The following is a 20,456-nucleotide window of genomic DNA, read 5'->3' as shown; positions in this document are numbered from 1 at the left end:
TGTATTGTTTACCAACACAGATCTCTCTCCTGTCATCCACTCCGCCGATCGGTTGGTCCCAACCATGAATCATTGGCCGAGACCCGCTGATCGGCATGTGCTGGACCCAGTGACCCTACCTGAAAATAAACAATCACATATACTGTATATACGTGATTCTACACAGCCGACCTGCTCTGTAGTAGTAAAGCTACAGTGCGCGGTCACGAACTGGTTAAAGATGGGACAACACATTTTAGTGACAATAATAATTTTTTTAAAGAATATGTTACCCCAACATTTTTTATATTCCTGTTATGTGTCTGTTGTACCATGTACATGTGTTAAAAGGTATCCAGCTCTCTTTTTATTGCTTCCTAAACTATGTTGCCAGAAGTATTGGGACACCCCTCCAAATCATTGGATACATGTGTCCCAATCCCTTCCATGTCCACAGGTGTATCAAATCAAGCACCTAGGCATGCAGACTGCTTCTACAAACATTTATGAAAGAATGGGTCGCTCTCAGAAGCTCAGTGAATTCAAGCGTGGTATCATGATAGGTTGCCACCTGTGCAATAAGTCCATCCGTGAAATTTCCTTGTTACTAAATATTCCACGGTCAACTGTTAGTGATATTATAACGAAGTGGAAGTAACTGGGAACAACAGCAACTCAGCCACAAAGTGGTAGGCCACGTAAAATGACAGAGTAGTGTCAGCACGAGTCAATAGCTAAAGACCTCCAAACTTCGTATGGCCTTCAGATTAGGACAACAGTGCGTAGAGAGCTTCATGGTATGGGTTTCCATGGCCGAGCAGCTTCATCTAAGCCTTTTATCACCAAGTGCAATGTAAACCGCCGGATGCAGTGGTGTAAAGCACGCCACCACTGGACTCTGGAACAGTGGGGACATGTTCTCTGGAGTATTGAATAATGCTTCTATGTCTGGCAATCTGATGGACGTGTCTAAGTTTGGTAGTTCCCAGGAGAACGGTACTTGCCTGACTGCATTGTGCCAAGTGTAGGGTTTGGGGGGTATTATGGTGTGGGGTTGTTTTTCAGGGGTTGGGTTTGGCCCTTTAGTTCCAATGAAGGGAACTCTTAAGGTGTCAGCACTCCAAGACATTTTGGATAATTTCATGCTCCCAACTTTGTGGAAACAGCTTGGGGATGGCCCCTTCCTGTTCCAACATGACTGCGCACCAGTGCACAAAGCAAGGTCCATAAAGACATGGATGAGCGAGTTTGGGGTGGAAGAACTTGACTGGCCTGTACAGAGTCCTGACCTCAGCTTGACAGAACACCTTTGGGATGAATTAGAGCAGAGACTGCGAGCCAGACCTTCTCATCCGACATCAGTGCCTGACCTCACAAATGCGCTTCTGGAAGAATGGTCAAACATTCCCATAGACTCACTCCAAAACCTTCCCAGAAGAACTGAAGCTGTTATAGCTGCAAAGGGTGGGCCAACTCAATATCAAACCCTACAGACTAAGACTGGAATGCCATTAAAGTTCATATGCGTGTAAAGGCAGGCGTCCCAATACTTTTGGCAATATAGTGTATATGTGAAATGCCTGGTGATCCTGCTAGACCCTCTGCTTTCCTATTTCAAACTGACCACACTAGGCATGAGTGCACATCCTTTCCAGTGCTGTCCGTTTTTTTGGTTTTCCTTCAATCACCTAGACTTGTGCTGACACGCCCACTTCACAGGTTTGCACTGGGAAGATCAGTGTATTGGTTTCTCCTTGCCTCCTGCTGACATGCCCCCCTGCAGTCTCCACACCCAGCTCTCTAAGCCCCTTATGCAGCTGAGACCACAGATCATGTGATCACTTATAGAAGAAGAAGAAAATTGTGTTTTATAATTTTTTTTATATCTAGACATAAATGTTTTGTCTTGCTTTTCTATTTTACATTGAATGGGCAGTTTTACAAGGTGACGGTTCCTGTATGCTTTAACATGCTGAGTAGGACACAACACACTGGACTGACCACATTGCATCACCTTCCCCTGTCCCAGTTGGTTGTCCTTGGATTAATAGGGCAGGGACGGGAAAAGGGGTCACTTTTTTGCCTTCTTCATGTTGGGTACCAGATGACCTTGTCCTGACAATGCACCCGAACATCTGGATGTTTAAATAAGGATTTATGAAGAAATATGACAACACAAACCAGTAAAAAGTGTTACTTCCTCTTTACTCTAGTGTAAGTATTTCTCTTACAACATGCTTTCTGAATAACTGAATTACTTATAATACTGTCATGAATGACCAGAGCAGGCAACAATCACATGATGATGACATCTCACCCGGAGAGGAGGTGGGATGAGGTCACAGGGTCCAAAAAATGTCTATTAGAAGCTGGCATTCCTAAATAAAGGGAACCTGTAACCAGAGAAATCAGAGACTGACAGTGTTGAGCTGTCTATAAATCTGCCTGTCTGTGCGAACAACACTCTCTGTTTCAGTGACCTAGAACAAGCATGCTACAAGTCAGCATATATCTGCATATTTCAACCAGGGGCGGACTGACAACTCATGGGGCCCCTGTTTCCTTGCCCAAACTCAAAAAAGCCTATGAAAAAGGTACCAGGGTCTTCTCATGTGGCCCCCTACTGACCCTGGCCCTCGGGCAGTGCCCGAGTTTCCAAATGGTCAGTCCGCCCCTGATTTCAACTAGATCAGTGACACCATTGTAGATAGCATGAAAAATGTTATGGCAGCAGATGTATTTCTCACTGTGATGAGAACCCCTGATATAAGAGGGCACTGTGATGGGGACTCCTGATATAAGAGGGTGCTGTGTTGGGACTCCTGATATAAGAGGGCACTGTGATGGGGACTCCTGATATAAGAGGGCGCTGTGATGGGACTCCTGATATAAGAGGTTGCTGTGTTGGGACTCATGATATAAGAGGGTGCTGTGATGGGACTCCTGATATAAGTGGGTGCTGTGATTGGACTCCTGATATAAGAGGTTGCTGTGTTGGGACTCATGATATAAGAGGGCGCTGTGATGGGACTCCTGATATAAAAGGGTGCTGTGTTGGGACTCCTGATATAAGAGGGCGCTGTGATGGGACTCCTGATATAAGAGGGTGCTGTGTTGGGACTCCTGATATAAGAGGGCGCTGTGTTGGGACTCCTGATATAAGAGGGCGCTGTGATGGGGACTCCTGATATAAGAGGGTGCTGTGATTGGGACTCCTGATATAAGAGGGCGCTGTGATGGGGACTCCTGATATAAGAGGGCGCTGTGATGGGGACTCCTGATATAAGAGGGTGCTGTGATGGGGACTCCTGATATAAGAGGGCGCTGTGATGGGACTCCTGATATAAGAGGGCGCTGTGATTGGGACTCCTGATATAAGAGGTTGCTGTGATGGGGACTCCTGATATAAGAGGGCGCTGTGATTGGACTCCTGATATAAGAGGGCGCTGTGATTGGGACTCCTGATATAAGAGGGTGCTGTGATTGGGACTCCTGATATAAGAGGGCGCTGTGATTGGACTCCTGATATAAGAGGGCGCTGTGATGGAGACTCCTGATATAAGAGGGCGCTGTGATGGAGACTCCTGATATAAGAGGGCGCTGTGATGGGACTCCTGATATAAGAGGGCGCTGTGATGGAGACTCCTGATATAAGAGGGCGCTGTGATTGGACTCCTGATATAAGAGGGCGCTGTGATGGGGACTTCTGATATAAGAGGGTGCTGTGATGGGTACTCCTGACACAAGTGGTGACACTTTGGTGAGGTTCTATTTCTTCACAGACATACACTGACTACATAAATGAATTATAACGCGGACATGATATTCGGACTTCTGCTGGAAAAATACTAATGTGATCTCCTAGAAGTGAATACCCCTTCTCCTGTATAGATGCACTATAACATACGTGTCATGGTCTGTGGAGTCCCACAACTGCACTATATATATATATATTTCCAAAATGTGTCCAGCCAACACTACAGTCCCATGTATGTTGTATCAGGTGCACACAGGTGGATCCGAGCCTCTCGGTCCCGCCCCCCCGGGGACACACACTGTACCGGGGTCACCCAAAAGGTGATCAGGTGACAGGTGTCCGTCCTCTCTTCCCTTCCTCACTGGACACGGGGCCGAGGGGGCGTTCCCACCCGGATGTGACGTCACCATTCACCTGCTGCTGGCTGGGCAGTGCTGGAGGCAGCGGCGAGGAGGGAAGGAGAGGATCGGAGGAAGGCACACCCAGACACAGCGAGCGGAGGCCGGGATGGAGCTGCGATATCTCACCGTCCTTATCATCGGTCTGTCCTGTTGGGGTGAGTACACACACCTACCTACCGCCCGCCATTGGAAGCCCCCTCTGTGCTCCCGCTCCGAACTTCTCTGTACCACTTGTTACTGATCAGAGACACAACTAGACTCCGAGTCCGGGAGAGAGAGACCTTGACATGGGATGGGTGCATGGAAGGAATGTCTCCCGACAGTGTCAGATCCGATATATCCGTGTGTGTATATACTGTATATATGTATATGACCCCATAGATCGACCCTCCGTCCACAGCAACTTTATACATTGTATCCTCCTTCTCCAGATATTATGTAGCTCTGCATATAATATGTACACATAGGTGGGTAGAGGTGTCTGGGTGCCTCCAATTGTACAGGAAAGACATAAGAATAAATGTGTGTATGTGTGTGTAAAATATATATATATATTTTTCTGATCTGTCATCTACGATCCCTCTGTGTAGTTGTTAGTCTAACACATCAGTGAAGTTAAGTTCGGTCTGTGTGTCCAGTTGTATAGATTGGGGTGATTGTATATAGGACCCCCACCTATACCATCCGTGAGTCTGTCCCCCATCCACAGCGACTGCACAGAGAGCGACTTTATACATGTCTTGTCATCACCTTCCATGTATAGATCTCCTGTAGATCTTTCTAATGTCTGTAGAGATGGACTGATAGATCCGTGTGTGTACTGCAATTGTAGGGGATTGTTCTATATATAAACCTTTCCTTACCTAGATCTTCTATTAAGCTGCCCATAGCCTTATGTCCGGTTCCCACCAGATGCAATCTGATGTTTTTATTCTGCATCAAAAACACATGGACAGTGTGTAACATGGATTCTGATGGCCCTAGTTCACACCAGTGCAGTCAACAAAAGTAGAGCATGTTGCATTGTTTCTGCATGGAGCGCACATGGCCTGAATTGAGATGATGGGACACACACACACACACCAGAACACATCAAAAATGTGCATGCAGAAATTGGAGTGTGACCTGGCTTTTACTCTGTACTGAGAGCAATTAAATACACTTTCTTGAGTTTTTAAGCACTTTTCCCAACATATGTCTGGTGTGTCTTTATATATATATTCACACACTGATAAAGCGAGAGATATCTGTCCATAGTGCCCCGCAGTGTGAACAGGTTGGGTCGGTTGCACTCTGTTTACAGTCATAAAGTGACAACTTCTTCTGGTTGTGTTCTGCCCTCCCACTATAATCCTTCCTGGTGTGAATTGTCTGGATAACTCTTCTATGGATCCATCTCCTGGTCCTCAGTAATAGCTGACCTCTATGTGTGATCGTTTTTATATGCTCATATAATGTATTGATTTGTATCGGCTGCTTATGCTGGTGCTTTCCATCCCGTCTGCATGGAATGATCTAAAGCCTTCATTTTGGCTTTTCTAGATCATTTATGGACGCTTACATTTCTATATATCTGTATGCAAAGTGACCCCCTCACTTCCGAGCTTCTAATCCACATCCCCTGGCGTAGAGCAAATTTTAAACAATTTTTTTGTAAACTATTCTAATGATTGAGGCTAGACATTCGTAAGTTGGTGATTCCCTGTGGACATACTGCTGATAAGATGTATATCTGCTGTACATACTTCTAGGGGTTTATAGAGTTGTACACATTTCTGAGCTGCTTCTATGACCCCCTCAGTCATATAGGGTAAACTTTAAAATAAATAGAACCCCCCCTTTTAAAAAAAAAAAAAATTTAAATAGTATGTTTATGGATAGTCTAGCCATAAGCTGGTTATTATATATTGCTGCTGAAGATTATTGTTGTACAGGACTTAGGCTGGCCATACATGGGTCGATTTTCAGATGATTTTTCATTTGAAAATTGGACCTAAGAATTTTTGCTTTGTTGGTGGGGCAATGGCACTGGCCGGTTTTCATGGTTCCTCCCCATTTCGTTTATCGGGCATGCTGGAAAATTCGTGAAAAACAACCGATTTTCAAAATCATTGGTGGCACCATCAGATTACAGAACAAACAATGTTCTCGATCGAAAAATCGTTCAGAGTTCGACCCATGTATGGCCCGCTTTATATAGCGCTAACAGTTTGTGCAACACTGTACAATATAAAGGGTGCCCGTACAGATACAATAAAAAACAAAAGGTTTAATAGGACCCTAGTCATAGAGCTTACAATCTAATAGATGTATACATCTATATAATTTGCTGGCCATTAGTTGAAGGGGAGTTTCCTAGGGAGAGAAGTAAAATCAGGGATGTGGGAGGAATGTATTTCTGTGATAACGGCGGTTGTATTCCAAATTGCAGGTCTGTTTTGCTGTCTGATGGCTCCGGACCCTCCCCAGCAGCCTCCATGTGCTTTATCTCTTTCTCACCAGTTAGAGACATGGGGGTTGCTGGGGGGGATGGGGGCTGAGACTTGATCCCATTAAACAATAAAGAGAGGGTCTTCCCATGGAGGCTGGTGGGGGCGCAGGCGGTCAGCCCTTCACTCCTTTCTCTTGTCTCTCCAATTTCCAGGAACAATTAGTTGATTAGCTTTGGTGGCATCAAAGCCAGTTCCTGTATTCTCAATGTGAGTGAAGTAATATGTGAAGTTGCAGGCTGTCAGTGCATTGGGTCTAGTATAACCTGGGCAGCCTTTGTGGATGGGATCCCGTCCTCCCCACCAGCCCGAAACAGGGGATTGTTTATCCAGCTCAGTATTTGTTGTTTAGATTTGATAGATTTGATTATTCGCTGATCTAATCTCATCGGCAGGATGAAGCTGCAGTCTCCATTAGCAGTGAAGCATGGCTTGTCGTTATAAACAAACGAATGCTGTGTGTGGGATTAGTGTTAGTTTATATCACGTGGTGCTGTGTGCTGGGCGGCTTTGTTTAAAAAAAAAAAAAATCTAGTTTGACTTTTTTTTTTTTTTTGATTCACTTTAAGTGAGACGATTTCTGATTGGTGTGAATTTTCACAGCAATCTATTGAGAGCTTTATCTGTGTAACTTTTCCAAGGGGTCTTAAAGCAGTATTAAAACTGTAATATATTGCAGCCTACCAGTCATTAGATATGGTGGCTATGTTCGGTTTCTTTGAGGTTTTACCCTCTTGTTTTCACCTGGTGATCTGGTCAGCAGATAGCAGAATTGTCAGTCATGGGGGGATAGTGTTAGGGCCCTTTCAGATGGGATGGACCCCTCAGCAGGGGATCTCTCCGCTGATCCCCACTGAGCAGGCAGATGACAGGTCTGTGTTCACTCCGCTGCTGCACACCAGACACAGCTCGCTGACTTCTATGGGGCGGTCGGATGGAAACGGACCGCTAGGCCGCTTCCAGTCGACTGCCATCCGATCCTCCGGATGGATGGGGAACCGATCCCCATCCGTCTGTTTTTAGCGTACAGGATCAGGTCGGATGCCGGCGGGGGTCATCGGACACTTGTCCGCTGACATCTGCCAGTCTATAGATGGTCCAATCGGGTCTGCCTGAAAAACCGACTGGTGAACCCGATTGGACTGTCAGTGTGAAAGGGGCCTTAGATGTGCTAGCTGATTTAGATACACTAAGCCAAACTCCAATTCACGCTTTATAATCAGTTACAGCAAACCGTTTTCTCCTTTTGGAATAAAGATCTTGCATAAATAAAAGCTGATCATTGTAAGCCCCCCCCTTTGGTATTAATGGTTTGTCTCATCCATGTAAACTGACACATTCTTCTGGAGAGCTTGAGCTGTTGAAAAGCAACAAACTTACTGGCTGGATCTCCTGATGAAAATGCATGAAAGCCAACAAAAGAAAACTAATGCAGCCATCTAAGAACACATGGTTGTTGGTAGATCTAAAGCTGGCCATACACTACACAGTCTGATTTTACAATTTCTGTAGAATCTCCTTTATACTTACTAAAACTAGTGGTAGGACAAACCTAAAACAATCCATTGCCTTTTGCATTTGTATCATACTAGGCAGGCCCTTGCACTCCTTAGTTGTCGGTAGATCTAAAGAAGATTGTACAATCAGATTGTATAGTGTATGGTCACCTTTATCCTGTTCATACACATTAACATCTGACGATGCAATTTTTGTACAATCAACTTCAGGTCTACTAAAGCTATGTAATAGGTGTTGTACTTGATGCAATGTCCTTCAGGCCTGGTTGATACAAATGCGTTTTTTTTTTTTTTTAGTGCTTTTTGCAGAAACGGACTACAGTCCATTTAACATGGTTTCCTATGGGACACGTTCACATCTATGCTTTTTTGAGCCGCTGCATTTTGGTTCAATAGACTTCAATAAAGATGCTGCAGAGAATGCATGTAGTGCGTTTTTAACTTGTTTTGCATTTTTAATTTGCCCAGCAACAAGTTGGTCCTCAAAAAAAAAAGACGCAAAGTACGTCAAAAACGTCTGTGAAAAATATGCAAAAGGCACTGCAAACTGGACAAAACGCAATTTGCATTGGTGTGAACTAGGCCTTAGCTCTACCAACAAGTATAATCAGATTGTAACGTGCGGTGAGCACATCTGATGGGTGACTGCTGATAGCTTTCCTGCTGCTGGCAATTTGTTGAGATCACAAGTGGCAGTATCACTAAGAAGTTGTCCATTTGTTCCTCTGGAATTGCAGTCTCTGTAGCTGAGGCGGTGAGATGTGGTTCCCATCACTAACATCTTGCTGTGTCCGGGCACAGAGGGAGCGATTTGTTAGGGACAAACAGGCAGATCCAGCCATGGGTGATGCATCGCTAGCAGCAACAGCACTCCTTGGACTTCATTCATGAATTTTTGGCGGCCGATAGATCAGTTCATCACTACGAAATTATAAGCTTGTCTGAGAATTTAGAATAGAGGGGCAGAGAGCTGAGATTACATTCTGCAGAGCTCAGTGTGGCGATCTCTGAGAGCAGATTGGAGGGAAAGGGATACACCGCCCTCTACACAGCTTGCAGGAACAGAACTGATCTGTCAATCTTCTGCTCCATCCCCTGTCACCATTTTAGATCTTGGTGTCAGTAAAACTTGTCAGAAGTGATTCATGCTGATAGCAAAGGAACGAAGCAGCAGACAGTAATGACACTTGATGCTTTGGACTGAGAGATGTACACACTATAGAGGGATATGTTTTGTTCATATTTCATGTCTGACGTTTACAACCACTTTAAAGATTTTAAAAGATTAAAGGATTAGATCTGGCTTGCTACTGACAGTTTCCTGTATCAGATCCACTGTTGGTCTTTTCTGTTTCAATCATTTATTGATTTTTTTCAAACGTGTAAAAGAATTACAGGATACAAAACTAACAGTAGTATTCGTGTATACATCCATTACAACCAGGAAATAAAGTTGGGTGAACTAGAAAAAAAAACACCCCCAGAGTTATTACTGCTAAGCTACACAAAATGTATACCTGATATCGTACAATAGGTTGAGTGTTTACAACTGTCTCCTATGACTGTAAATTTATCAGTAATGCAGTGAGAGCTCCAGTGGCGCAATCGGTTAGCGCGCGGTACTTATACAGTAATGCAGTGGCCACATACCAGCAGAAACCAATAGACCGGAATTGTTAAAAATAGTAAAGTAGGCTGGTGGGAGCAATTGACCATAAAGCCAGGCCCCAATCATGGAAGCTGCTCACAAAGATTACCAATACATGCCTACCATTACACAGGATATCCCCCCTTCAGTCTACTATGAATGGTGCTGCTAGACTTATACACCTTACCAACCGATCAGCGACTGCTGCCCCTCTCTGCCAATCCCTTCACTGGCTTCCAATAACCCAACGTATAAAAGTCAAAATACTAACCACAGCATGCAAAGCCATCCACAACACTGCCCCTAGCTACATCACCAACCTCATCCGCAGATATTGTCCAAATTGCCCGCTCCGCTACTCCGAAGACATCTAGCTCCCTCGTCTTTTCTTCCCACAGTTGCCTCTAGGACTTCTCCAGAGCATCCCCCATCATCTGGAACTCCCTACCCCATTATGTCTGGTCAGCCCCCACCCTGTTTGCCTTTAAGCGATCTTTGAAAACTCAATGATTCACGGAAGCCTACCCCACCACCACCTAAAAACTGTACTTGAGTCACCTCCATCAAATCATCGCCTGCATCAATCACCTTTTGTATCACCTCCCCCTTCCTTTAGATTGTAAGCTCCACAAGCAGGGCCCTCCTATTCCTTCTGTACTGTAATGTATTGTAATTGTACTGTCTCCCTTTATATTTCAAAACGCTGCACAAACTGTTGGCGCTATATAAATCCTGTATAATACCAATAATGCCTAAAGGGAAGGTATCGAGAACTACACTGTATGCAGTGTTGTTGGTAGGAGCAGGGGCGGACTGACCATTTGGAAACTCGGGCACTGCCCAAGGGCCCGGGGTCAGTAGGGGCCCCATGAGATGCCCCTGGTACCTTTTTCATAGGCTTTTTTGAGTTTGGGCAAGGACACGGGGGCCCCATGATCCCCTATTGCCCGGGGGCCCCATGAGTTGTCAGTCCGCCCCTGGGTAGGAGCACTGTTGGTCTTTTAGTTGCCGAGTCACCAGTCTTAGTGACCATATAATATGACTGTAGAATGTATTGCAAAGGCCACCTGATTTGATACAAATGAAATGGATTTATAGGTGTGTCCTAAAGGAGATTGTACAATTAGATCTTTTAATAGGTGACCACGTTACTGGGACCCATTGTACTGTTTAAAGACGAACTGCAGTCACACGCATAATCCAAAAAGATACAAAATTGTATAGTTCTGACATTTTAAAGCTTAATTAGAAATTTGGTAATATTTTAAACCTTACTCGTTTCTCATACCCCATGCTTCTTGTGCAAGCAGCCATGTTTACAAAGGGCAGTTGAAGCTCTGGCAGCAGTTTTCCTGCAATAGCCTGTAATAGGCTCCACCTCACCAGCCAATGAAATCTCTTCAATGCGTAGTATGATGCCTCCTGGTTGTACATGCGCGCTAAGCAGATCGCTCCCGATCCAATGTGTACAGGTTACTATAGCAGAGCAGCCCTTTGCTTACATGTTGTCAAAGCTGCTTCTGACCAAATGTATAGTAACCTTTACACATCGGATCAGAAGCGCTCTGCTTACTGCGCATGCACGACCAAGAAGCATTGTACTCCTATCTCTGCCCTCATCCAGCCCCCTCCAGACCCGTAGCCCTCCTCCATTCTCCCTGCCCTCCTCGCCTGCTAGTAAACGCTCACGAGAGTGAGAGAAAAAAGATACCTGAAGGGTCTATCCTGGGAGTCCTCGCTGTACAACACGTCACTCGACCTAGGCGAATTACAAGAACAAAAAGCAGAAGTAACAAAAATAAGGTATTTTCTGGCACCAAATTTAATGTTTTACTGTCCAAAGTTAACACATCAAGGGCAGAAGATTTAATAGCAGCAAGGAGAAAAAAAACTGAAGGTCTGCTTTGTTATATGGCCAAATATAGCTAAATGAATGACACAAGATATAAGGTGAGCGCAGATAACATGGTAGCTGCTAGCACAAAAGGCAAGGTAACAAACCCACAGTAATCAATTCAAATGTAAGTGCAGCGCTAAAGCATAAGTGACAAATGCAATCATAGAGTGCTTATGTGAATAGAAGTGTTCATACAATAAAAACGTCTCAGATCATAGAATCCTAAATAAACTCTAAAAATCTGAACATAAATAGTCCGTGGCACTACAGGTCACAGAAGTGCGAAGTGATACGTGTGTGCTTTTTAGCAATATTAGTGATTATACATAATGCAAAGAGTGCAGCGCTAATAGACAAATGAGTAAAGGTATGCCTGAGGCTCACCGTGAGATCGTACCGGAAAACAGTACAAATAAAAGGCCACAAAGTGTTAACTGACAGTTCTTTGATACTTAAATGAAATTATAAACAGGCTGGTGACTCCAATATTCCCATCAAGGCGTGAACCTTGGTGCCGTGCAGAAAATGTTAAAATTGCGCACTCTCCAGATGCACAATAAGTAAGCGCAATGATCAGCCAGATGTTCCCTCCTGTCCTGGAAAAAGGTGCAGCTCACACTGGGTACTCTCCCTCTGTGTTGGAGTGACGCCTATAGAGATCCTCTCTAGTTGTGGACTGTAGTAGGGGTCAACAAATTGTGTCCGGTGGCCACACAACTACCCCTGTGTGGCTCCTCCTTCATGGCGCCTAGTAAGCCCATAAATAGCACTGTAATTGATGTCCAGGCTGCTATGGCATCACCCCTTTTGTGAATGCACTAGATGTGCGAAACGCGTCGAGGAGCCACACACACCTGTGGCGTCACGCCACCGGATCAAGGAGGTCCGGTGGCCACACAGCTACCCAGCTGGTTAGTTTTATCAAGCGGTTTCCCGCCGCATGCTACTTATCTATCTTTTATCTGCTAGCGAAGGCCTTTTATGGTTTTATTATATGTGTTCACTTTTAATTCATTTTTTACATCCATTAATAAATTATTTGAATACTTAAAATACTACACTATGGATACTATTTTTTGCTCGACGTCGAGCATTTAATTCCCCAGGACCCATTGGTGACCGCCCTTAAGGCCCAGAGGAGAACACCACAATTTGCTGACCCCTACTACAGCCCACAACTAGAGAGGGCCTCTATAGGTGTCACTCCAACACAGAGGGAGAGTACCCAGTGTGAGCTGCACCTTTTTCCAGGACAGGAGGGAACCTCTGGCTGATCATTGCGCTTACTTATTGTGCATCTGGAGAGTGCGCAATTTTAACATTTTCTGCACGGCACTGTTTTCCGGTACGATCTCACGGTGAGCCTCAGGCATACCTTTACGCATTTGTCTCTTAGCGCTGCACTCTTTTCATTTTGAACATTTTAGAAGGTTTTTAGGTTTCCTTTTAGTGCATTTGCTGCTCCAACTGATTTGCTTCTAGTGCTCGCTGAACCATTCCTTATATATCAGTGATTTTACATAGTCCGCGGCACTACCGGTCACAGCAGTGCCTGGTGATCGTGAAACTACAAGGTGTTCGAGAGTGCTCATGGTCCAACATGGGAATCCACCACCTTATTATTGTTGCAGGTGCTTATATAGTGCCATCAATTTACGCAGCGCTTTACATATATATTGTACATTCACATCAGTCCCTAATCCTCAAGGGGCGCACAATCTAAGGTCTTTAATTTACATTCATATACTAGGGCCAATTTAGGCAGGAGCCAATTCACCTACCAGCATGTCTTTGGAGTGTGGGAGGAAGCGGGAGTACCTGGAGGAAACCCAAGCAAGCACAGGAGAACATGCAAACTCCAGGCAGGTGGTGCCATGGTTTGGATTCGAACCATCGACCCTAGTACTGCCAGGCGGAAGTGCTAACCATTTAGCCACTGTGCTGCCCTATATGGATGTGCACTCCCCAGAACGCTACTTGTTAAATAGCGCTAATTCTGATCCTTTTGGGGGTCTCAGGAAGCCATAAATAGGGACCGGACTTCTCCAGGGTCAGGGCTATGCAAAACCAGCCAAGGATCCTCCTAGGGGGAGACGCTCACCACAGGAGCTGAAGGTATGGCAATTTAGAGTAGTATTTGATTACTTTTATGTAAATAGATAAAACTAATCCACGTGGATACAGCAAAGCGTTAAATGCATAAAAGCACACCAAGATAGCCGCCGCTCTGAACTCCGACCGCGTGATGGCAACAAGTAAGGCTCACCCAACACATTTGTGCGCATGCGCGTCTTCAGGGGCATGCATACTCATGCTAATTTAATATTTATTTAATATAGGTATTTATATATTTTCATCAATTTATGCAGCACTTTATATAACACTGTACATTCAAATCAGTCGTTTCCCCAAGGAGCTTACAATCTAAGGTCTTTACCTCACCTGCATACACACATACTAGGGCCAGTTTTGGACAAGAACCAATTAACCTACCAGCACCTTATTAAGGTACCTGAGGAAACGGGCACAAGCACAGGGAGAACATGCAAGCCCATGCAGATCAAACTGAGGACCCCAATGCTGCCAGGCAAAAGTGCTAAATGCAAGTTATCTTCTATAAGGTTTAAAGAAGTTGTAAAGGCTCAAGGTTTTTTTTTTTTTTTTTTACCTCTATGCATGAAGGTAAAAATCCTTCTGTGTGCAACAGTCCCACCAGCCCCCATCCCCCCCATACTTGCCTGAGCTCCATCATGATCAAGAGGTATGCACTATAGCCTTGGCTCTCCGGGGACACTCTCTCATCATTGGCTGAGACAGCAGCCAGATCCATTGGCTCACAGCCAGTGAGCCAATGAGGAGGAGCAGGGCTTAACCACGGCGCTGAGTATGAATTGACTAGTGTTCTGGGGGCACTTGGCAGGAGGGAGGGGCCAGAAGTGCCCGTGGCGGCACCCGAGAAGAAGAGGATTGGGTCTGCTCTGTGCAAAACCACTGCACAGAGCACGTAAGTATTTCATGTTTATTTTAAATGACTTTAATATCTCGTGTATCTAACACAAAAATATAATATTGCATCTAACTCCCCCAGCAGCTACATAAGAGGTTATGTGAGGAGGGGAGGGTGGAACCTGGGTGTTACCTGGGCCAACACAGAGAGGTATAAGGCCGGCCATACATGGGTCGATTTTCGAACGATTTTCCATTCGAAAATCAGACCTAAGAATAATCGGCTGAATTTCACTCTGTTAGTGGGGCAATGGCAGCGGCTGATTTTTGTGGTTCCTCCCCATTTCATTCATTGCGCATGCTGGAAAATTCGTGAAAAATTACTGATTTTTGAAATCATTGGGGACACCATCAGATTACAGAACGAATTGTATTTTTGATCAAAAAATCGTTCGGAATTCAACCCATGTATGACCTGCTTAAGACATTGCCAGAGTAGGAGAGGGTTATGATGTGCAGAGTGAGGGGACTGTGTTAGGGAATTGGCTCTCCTGGATTAGTCAAATTTCAAAAGGAACATTGCAAGTCAATAAAAAAATATGGAAAGGAACAATGCTGTTTTTAGGTTGGTGATAGGGTCTCTTTAAAGGAAACCTTTTTTTAAAGGAATATGGAGGCTGTTGGTGCTGATCTACCCTCTAAAAATGCTAATTTCTTGGCAAACATTAGAACATATAAACTACCTACAGATTGTGTCCCTGGTGGGGATTGAACCCTCAACTCTGGAAGGTGCCCCCAGGTGGGGATTGAACCCTCAACTCTGGAAGGTGCCCCTGGTGGGGATTGAACCCTCAACTCTGGAAGGTGCCCCAGGTGGGGATTGAACCCTCAACTCTGGAAGGTGCCCCAGGTGGGGATTGAACCCTCAACTCTGGAAGGTGCCCCAGGTGGGGATTGAACCCTCAACTCTGGAAGGTGCCCCAGGTGGGGATTGAACCCTCAACTCTGGAAGGTGCCCCAGGTGGGGATTGAACCCTCAACTCTGGAAGGTGCCCCTGGTGGGGATTGAACCCTCAACTCTGGAAGGTGCCCCTGGTGGGGATTGAACCCTCAACTCTGGAAGGTGCCCCTGGTGGGGATTGAACCCTCAACTCTGGAACTTTTTAAGTGGTAGGAACATTTTTAATTTTCTGATTCAGGTAAAATTAAGTATAGCTGGCATTACAGATGTGAGGTTTGTTTGCTGAAGTGTACATGGCTGCCTGTCACTGGATACCTTCAATTCTCCATCTGCTGCTTGTGAACAATCATTGTGAAAGCAGCAAACTTGTCTTCTGTTGAGCCTCTGGGGTTTGGGTTTTTTTTTACACTGTGGAAAGCTTAATTTTTTTAAACTTTGTTAAAGGTAAAGCAGTCCACCTGTTGGCAGTTTTTGTGTTGTTGCTGGTCTGTAGAACATGGAGCCTGCGGGGACGTTGATCGCTGGTGTCATGCAGGCAGGGAGCGCCCTTTGTACTCTTGCAGCTATAGTTATCTTCCCGGAGAAGGGATCTGTTGACTTTCAGTCAGCAGCACACCGTTCTACGCTGACAAGACTCCCTGCACTGCCTTATCTGTACTGCGCTGATGTCAACCATGAAACGAATGTGCTGTCTGCTTATTTACAGTGCTTTGATAGTATCTGCCAAGAATGTGGAAAGCTGTATTTCTAAAGGGATGTTCCTGGTAGAAACTGTCTTCAGATGCAAATGAGCCCATCCTCCACATTTACTCCCACTGCTGGTGAATATAATAGACCTTGGTGGGTTTTTTTTTTGTTTTTTTACAGTGGAACTACTACGCATTGTGTACCCTGTCCAGTGAACTTTCTTAGACAATAGGTCTCCCATGAGGCTTTGTTCCTGGGATGGTTGGTGGGAATGGTTAGCAGATACTGGGACTATTAATGACTTCAGGAAATGACATGTTCAGCCAAAGCTTAGAATTTACATACAAACTATTAACTTTTTTTTTTTTTTTTTTGGTGACAAAAACACATTAGATGGCAACAGGTCATGTAGACATTACCGACTTCCAAAATGCCTTGCTTGCAAAAGATTTTTCCCAACACCTGGGGTGAGGGGAAGGAAGTCGGTTGGTGGCAATCTTGTGACTGGCAAAGCCCGGCCTGGAGCAGACCAGTGTCCTTGATGGTGATACCAGAATCCACAGTCCCGGGCCAGGATCATCACCATAGGATAAAATAGCCAGCAGTATGAGCGTTGGGCACCATCTTTTTTTTGGCGCCTGGGTGGTCATGGAGGCTGCTCAAGACCCTGACCCCAAGGTAAGGCTGAGATATGAACCCCTCGCTTTTACCCCCCTGGTGGAGGGGGGGGAGCAAGAGCCTCAAGTGGTCCTGTTCCTCAGACACTAAGGAACCTCTTTCTACCTTCCTATGGTCTCTTACCTGTTAATGCTGGATTCTTGCTTGAAAAACATACTTGCCCAATGATTCCAGTGGTGTTCTGCCACTAAACTTGGGTTTCCTGTGGTCACAACCCCGTTTCCCTGCTGCCATCATTTTCAGTGTCATCCGAAGCAATTCTGCAGCTGGCCACCAGTGATGGATGTCTAGGTCCAAAAGGTCAACCGTTTCACCAGACAGGGAGTGATGCAAAATCTGCACAAGGAAAAAAGGCTAGAAAGTAAGAATCTAGCAGGAGGTTTAGCCTTCATCTAAATATTCTTATTTCTGTCTTCAGCTAAACAGGCTCCTTTCACACGGGGCAGGATACGCTTTGCTTAGCAGGCAATCTGTCTGCTGATCCCCCTGAGCAGAGCAGGCAGATGACCGGTCCATATGCAGAATGGCCACCGAGTGTACTCTGTTGTGGGTGGTTGGGGATTGACATAGAGCCCCTTCTGTCTGTCCTCTTCTTCCCTTTTTTTTTTTTTTTGTGGATTAGATTGGAGGTAGGCAGGTGTAGATGGAGATATGTCCATAGGAATACATGAACCATCCAATCAGGTTGACCTGAAAAACCGACGGATCAGATTGCCCGTGCGAAAGGGGCTTAAGTCCTGAAATTTCTCTAACCACACAACTGAGTGGTTACATACAAACAGATGAGCTGCCATGGACTCAGGATGGTCCACATCCCTATATGCATGTAACCACTTGGATGGGCAGCTACAGGAGTAGAGCCGCAACCTCTGACACCATGTCATTGCTGGCCAAAATGGTATGCCATCATCTGTGACACCTGGGAACAGAGACAAACTGAATTCTTGCAATGTTTTCAGAAATGTATCTGTTAGAATGCATCACTTTGTTTATTCCCTTAAACTTTTCTGAAAGTGTCACAAAATGAAACTTAAACTGTATGCACTGCATTGTGCTGTGTAAAAATACATACATGCTGCAATTTTACACAGTACACACCTGTGCACATGTACGGTGCATGCAGGGCATTGCATTGAGCCTGTGTTGATCTGTACAGATAGATGCAGCTCAATGGACACTGCGTGAACAAAGAAATACATTTCATCTTTTGTGTGCACACGCAGTAGCCCTGCATAAACCTATATTCTGAATATTTTCCTCTCCAATTCTTTGTTAATCCGTGCATTGTCCTGGTAGATGATTTAATTAGCCTGCAGCTAAAGAAATAACTGGAGCTTTGCTGATTTACCATAGCAGAGTGAACAACAGAGGCGATTAGATCCCTATCATGTGAGACTCTTGCTCCAATTTTCTGCTCTGACTTTCCCATTTGCTGGCTTGTAACACATGATTGCCAGAAATAATTACCATTTCCCTTCTAGGTACGGACCGATTTCGTCTGATCTCTGTGACCTGCTCGGTAAACACCATGTTGTACAAATTGATGCTGAACACAGGCTTTACAGGATAGGGTCACCTCACCGAGGAGTTATTTTATTACCTCCATTTCACCTCCCAATATTTATCATAATTAATATCTTGTAGCTTTGAAATCACTATTTTGTGCATTGAACTGTTAAAAGTCCAATTTTGGCAAACATAATTTTAATGGTATCTCAATACCCCTTTATCTGATCATCTTATTGAAACTTTAAAGCAGAGCTCCAGGCAAAAATAAGTCGGCAGCTACACAAACTGTAGCTGCTGACTAAAAAAAAAAAAAAAAACCACAGCCACTCACCTGTCCCTCAATCCAGGTGTGTCCTCACCGTAGCCAGTTTTACATGCCGCCCTCTCTCCCCGGTGCCAGGATCTTAACTGTGGGCATATGGCTGCAACAGCTTGCAGCTTCACAGTTGGGTGCCCACTGCGCATGCGCAAGTAGCGCTGCACTGTGTGACTGGTCCTGTTGTCTTCTGGGACCTGTCACGTGTCTGACTACGGGGACAGAGCACAACTTCTGCTTTTGATCGCCTGGGTGAAAGTGGGAGCGGGTACCTGCTAAAATCAGGGCGAGTACAACTGTGAGAATCAGTGGCGGAGAGGGATCTGTGTGTTCAGGTAGATCACAAGCTTAATAATGGCATTCAATGCCAAGCTGCGGTTTCCAAAGCGAGCAAAATCCTCTCTTGTATTAAGAGGAATAGACTGCAGAGAGACGTGGTTTTACCCCGGTACAAATCATTAGTAAGATCTCATCTGAAATATGCAGTTCAGTTTGTGGGCAACCACACTGAGGCATGGAGGAGCTCAGCTATGTGGAAATATTAGAGGAACTGAATTGATCGAGGGAATATCAGATTGCTCTTTGTGGGATTAGGAAGGAATTTTATTTTCCCTCACTGGAGTAAGTTGGATCATGCGTTGCTCTCCCCCCCCCCCCCCCCCCATTTGGATCTACTGTGGTTTTGAACTGAAAGGACTTTTTTCAACCAGAATAACTATGTAGCTATGAATTGGTAAACAATGAGTCAGCCAGGCAGCTGACATTTTCAGGCTTACATTTTGCTATGGTTTCTTTTGGCCTGCCGCACACTAGTGGTGTGTGTGGTTTTTTTTTTTGTTTGTTTTTTTTAGATCTTAGAAGCTATTACGGACATTTGTATTCAGTTCCTAGAAGCTAATTGTGTTATCTTAATGTGTCCATGCACACTGATATGCTAGAAGCGGTTTTAAAGCTTCAACGATTTTTGTAGAGGTATTTTTTTTTTTTCCCTCCATGTACTGTAAAAACGCTAATAAAACGCTAATACTCCTATACGTTACTATAAGCCTATAAGCCTCCCCAAAAATATCAGCGTTTTTTTTTTTTTTTTGACCTTCTAAAAAACACTAGTGTGCGGTGGAGCCTTCTAGGACCACTATACTCCAAAGCAAGAAAGAGAAGTTCTGTACATTGGATAGGGCTGCTACTAGTATTACATATGAGGTGCATTCCTCTACATGAATAACAGGTTTGATGTATAATGCTAGTCAGCTACGTATTAGCAGAAAGGCATCATTATTAAATGTAATACCGTGCCTATAGGCAGTACATATTTGAGCACTAATTCTAGATTCTTGCAGGTCTTGTATAATACAACTTGTATCATAGTGCTCTCCCTGGTTCTAACTCTGGGGCCGTATTCTCTCCCTAATTTGGTGCCTACAGAAGGACCAAGACTAATTTCACAGATGGGTCAGATCAGCGCTGATTCTTTTTTTTTTTAAATCTACTAAAAGGCTAGTCAGGTTTGCACGGTTTACCTGCTACATCACTTTTCCCTCACTTCCTTTAAGGGCAGAAAGTGAGAGAGACAGAGGTAACTGGCTTTATAAGAGTAGAGAAGGACGAGATCCCCTGTCATGTTTTATTGTGTCCAGGTTCCCCCCATACTTTGTCCCTTTCACCCTAACA

The 20,456-nt window shown here is 44.7% G+C and overlaps 1 protein-coding gene across 3 annotated transcripts in view; it reads left to right on the top strand.

Annotated features, from left to right (window-relative positions):
* Positions 1–4,138: 4,138 nt before the first annotated feature.
* Positions 4,139–20,456, top strand: part of CXADR (CXADR cell adhesion molecule) — an 87,873-nt gene continuing 71,555 nt past the window's right edge. For all 3 annotated transcript variants that reach the window (XM_089657384.1, XM_089657383.1, XM_089657382.1), the window contains exon 1: positions 4,139–4,292. In XM_089657384.1, the coding sequence (XP_089513510.1) occupies positions 4,244–4,292 (49 nt within the window). In that variant the 5' untranslated portion in view covers positions 4,139–4,243. The remainder of the gene's footprint in view (positions 4,293–20,456) is intronic.

Source organism: Staurois parvus, unplaced genomic scaffold (assembly GCF_062004578.1).
Source record: "Staurois parvus isolate SC_StPar_1 unplaced genomic scaffold, SC_StPar_1.0 ptg000988l, whole genome shotgun sequence".
Lineage (NCBI taxonomy): Eukaryota > Metazoa > Chordata > Amphibia > Anura > Ranidae > Staurois > Staurois parvus.
The sequence above is the reverse complement of the archived record's forward strand: the minus strand, read 5'-3'. Positions and strand labels throughout refer to the sequence as shown.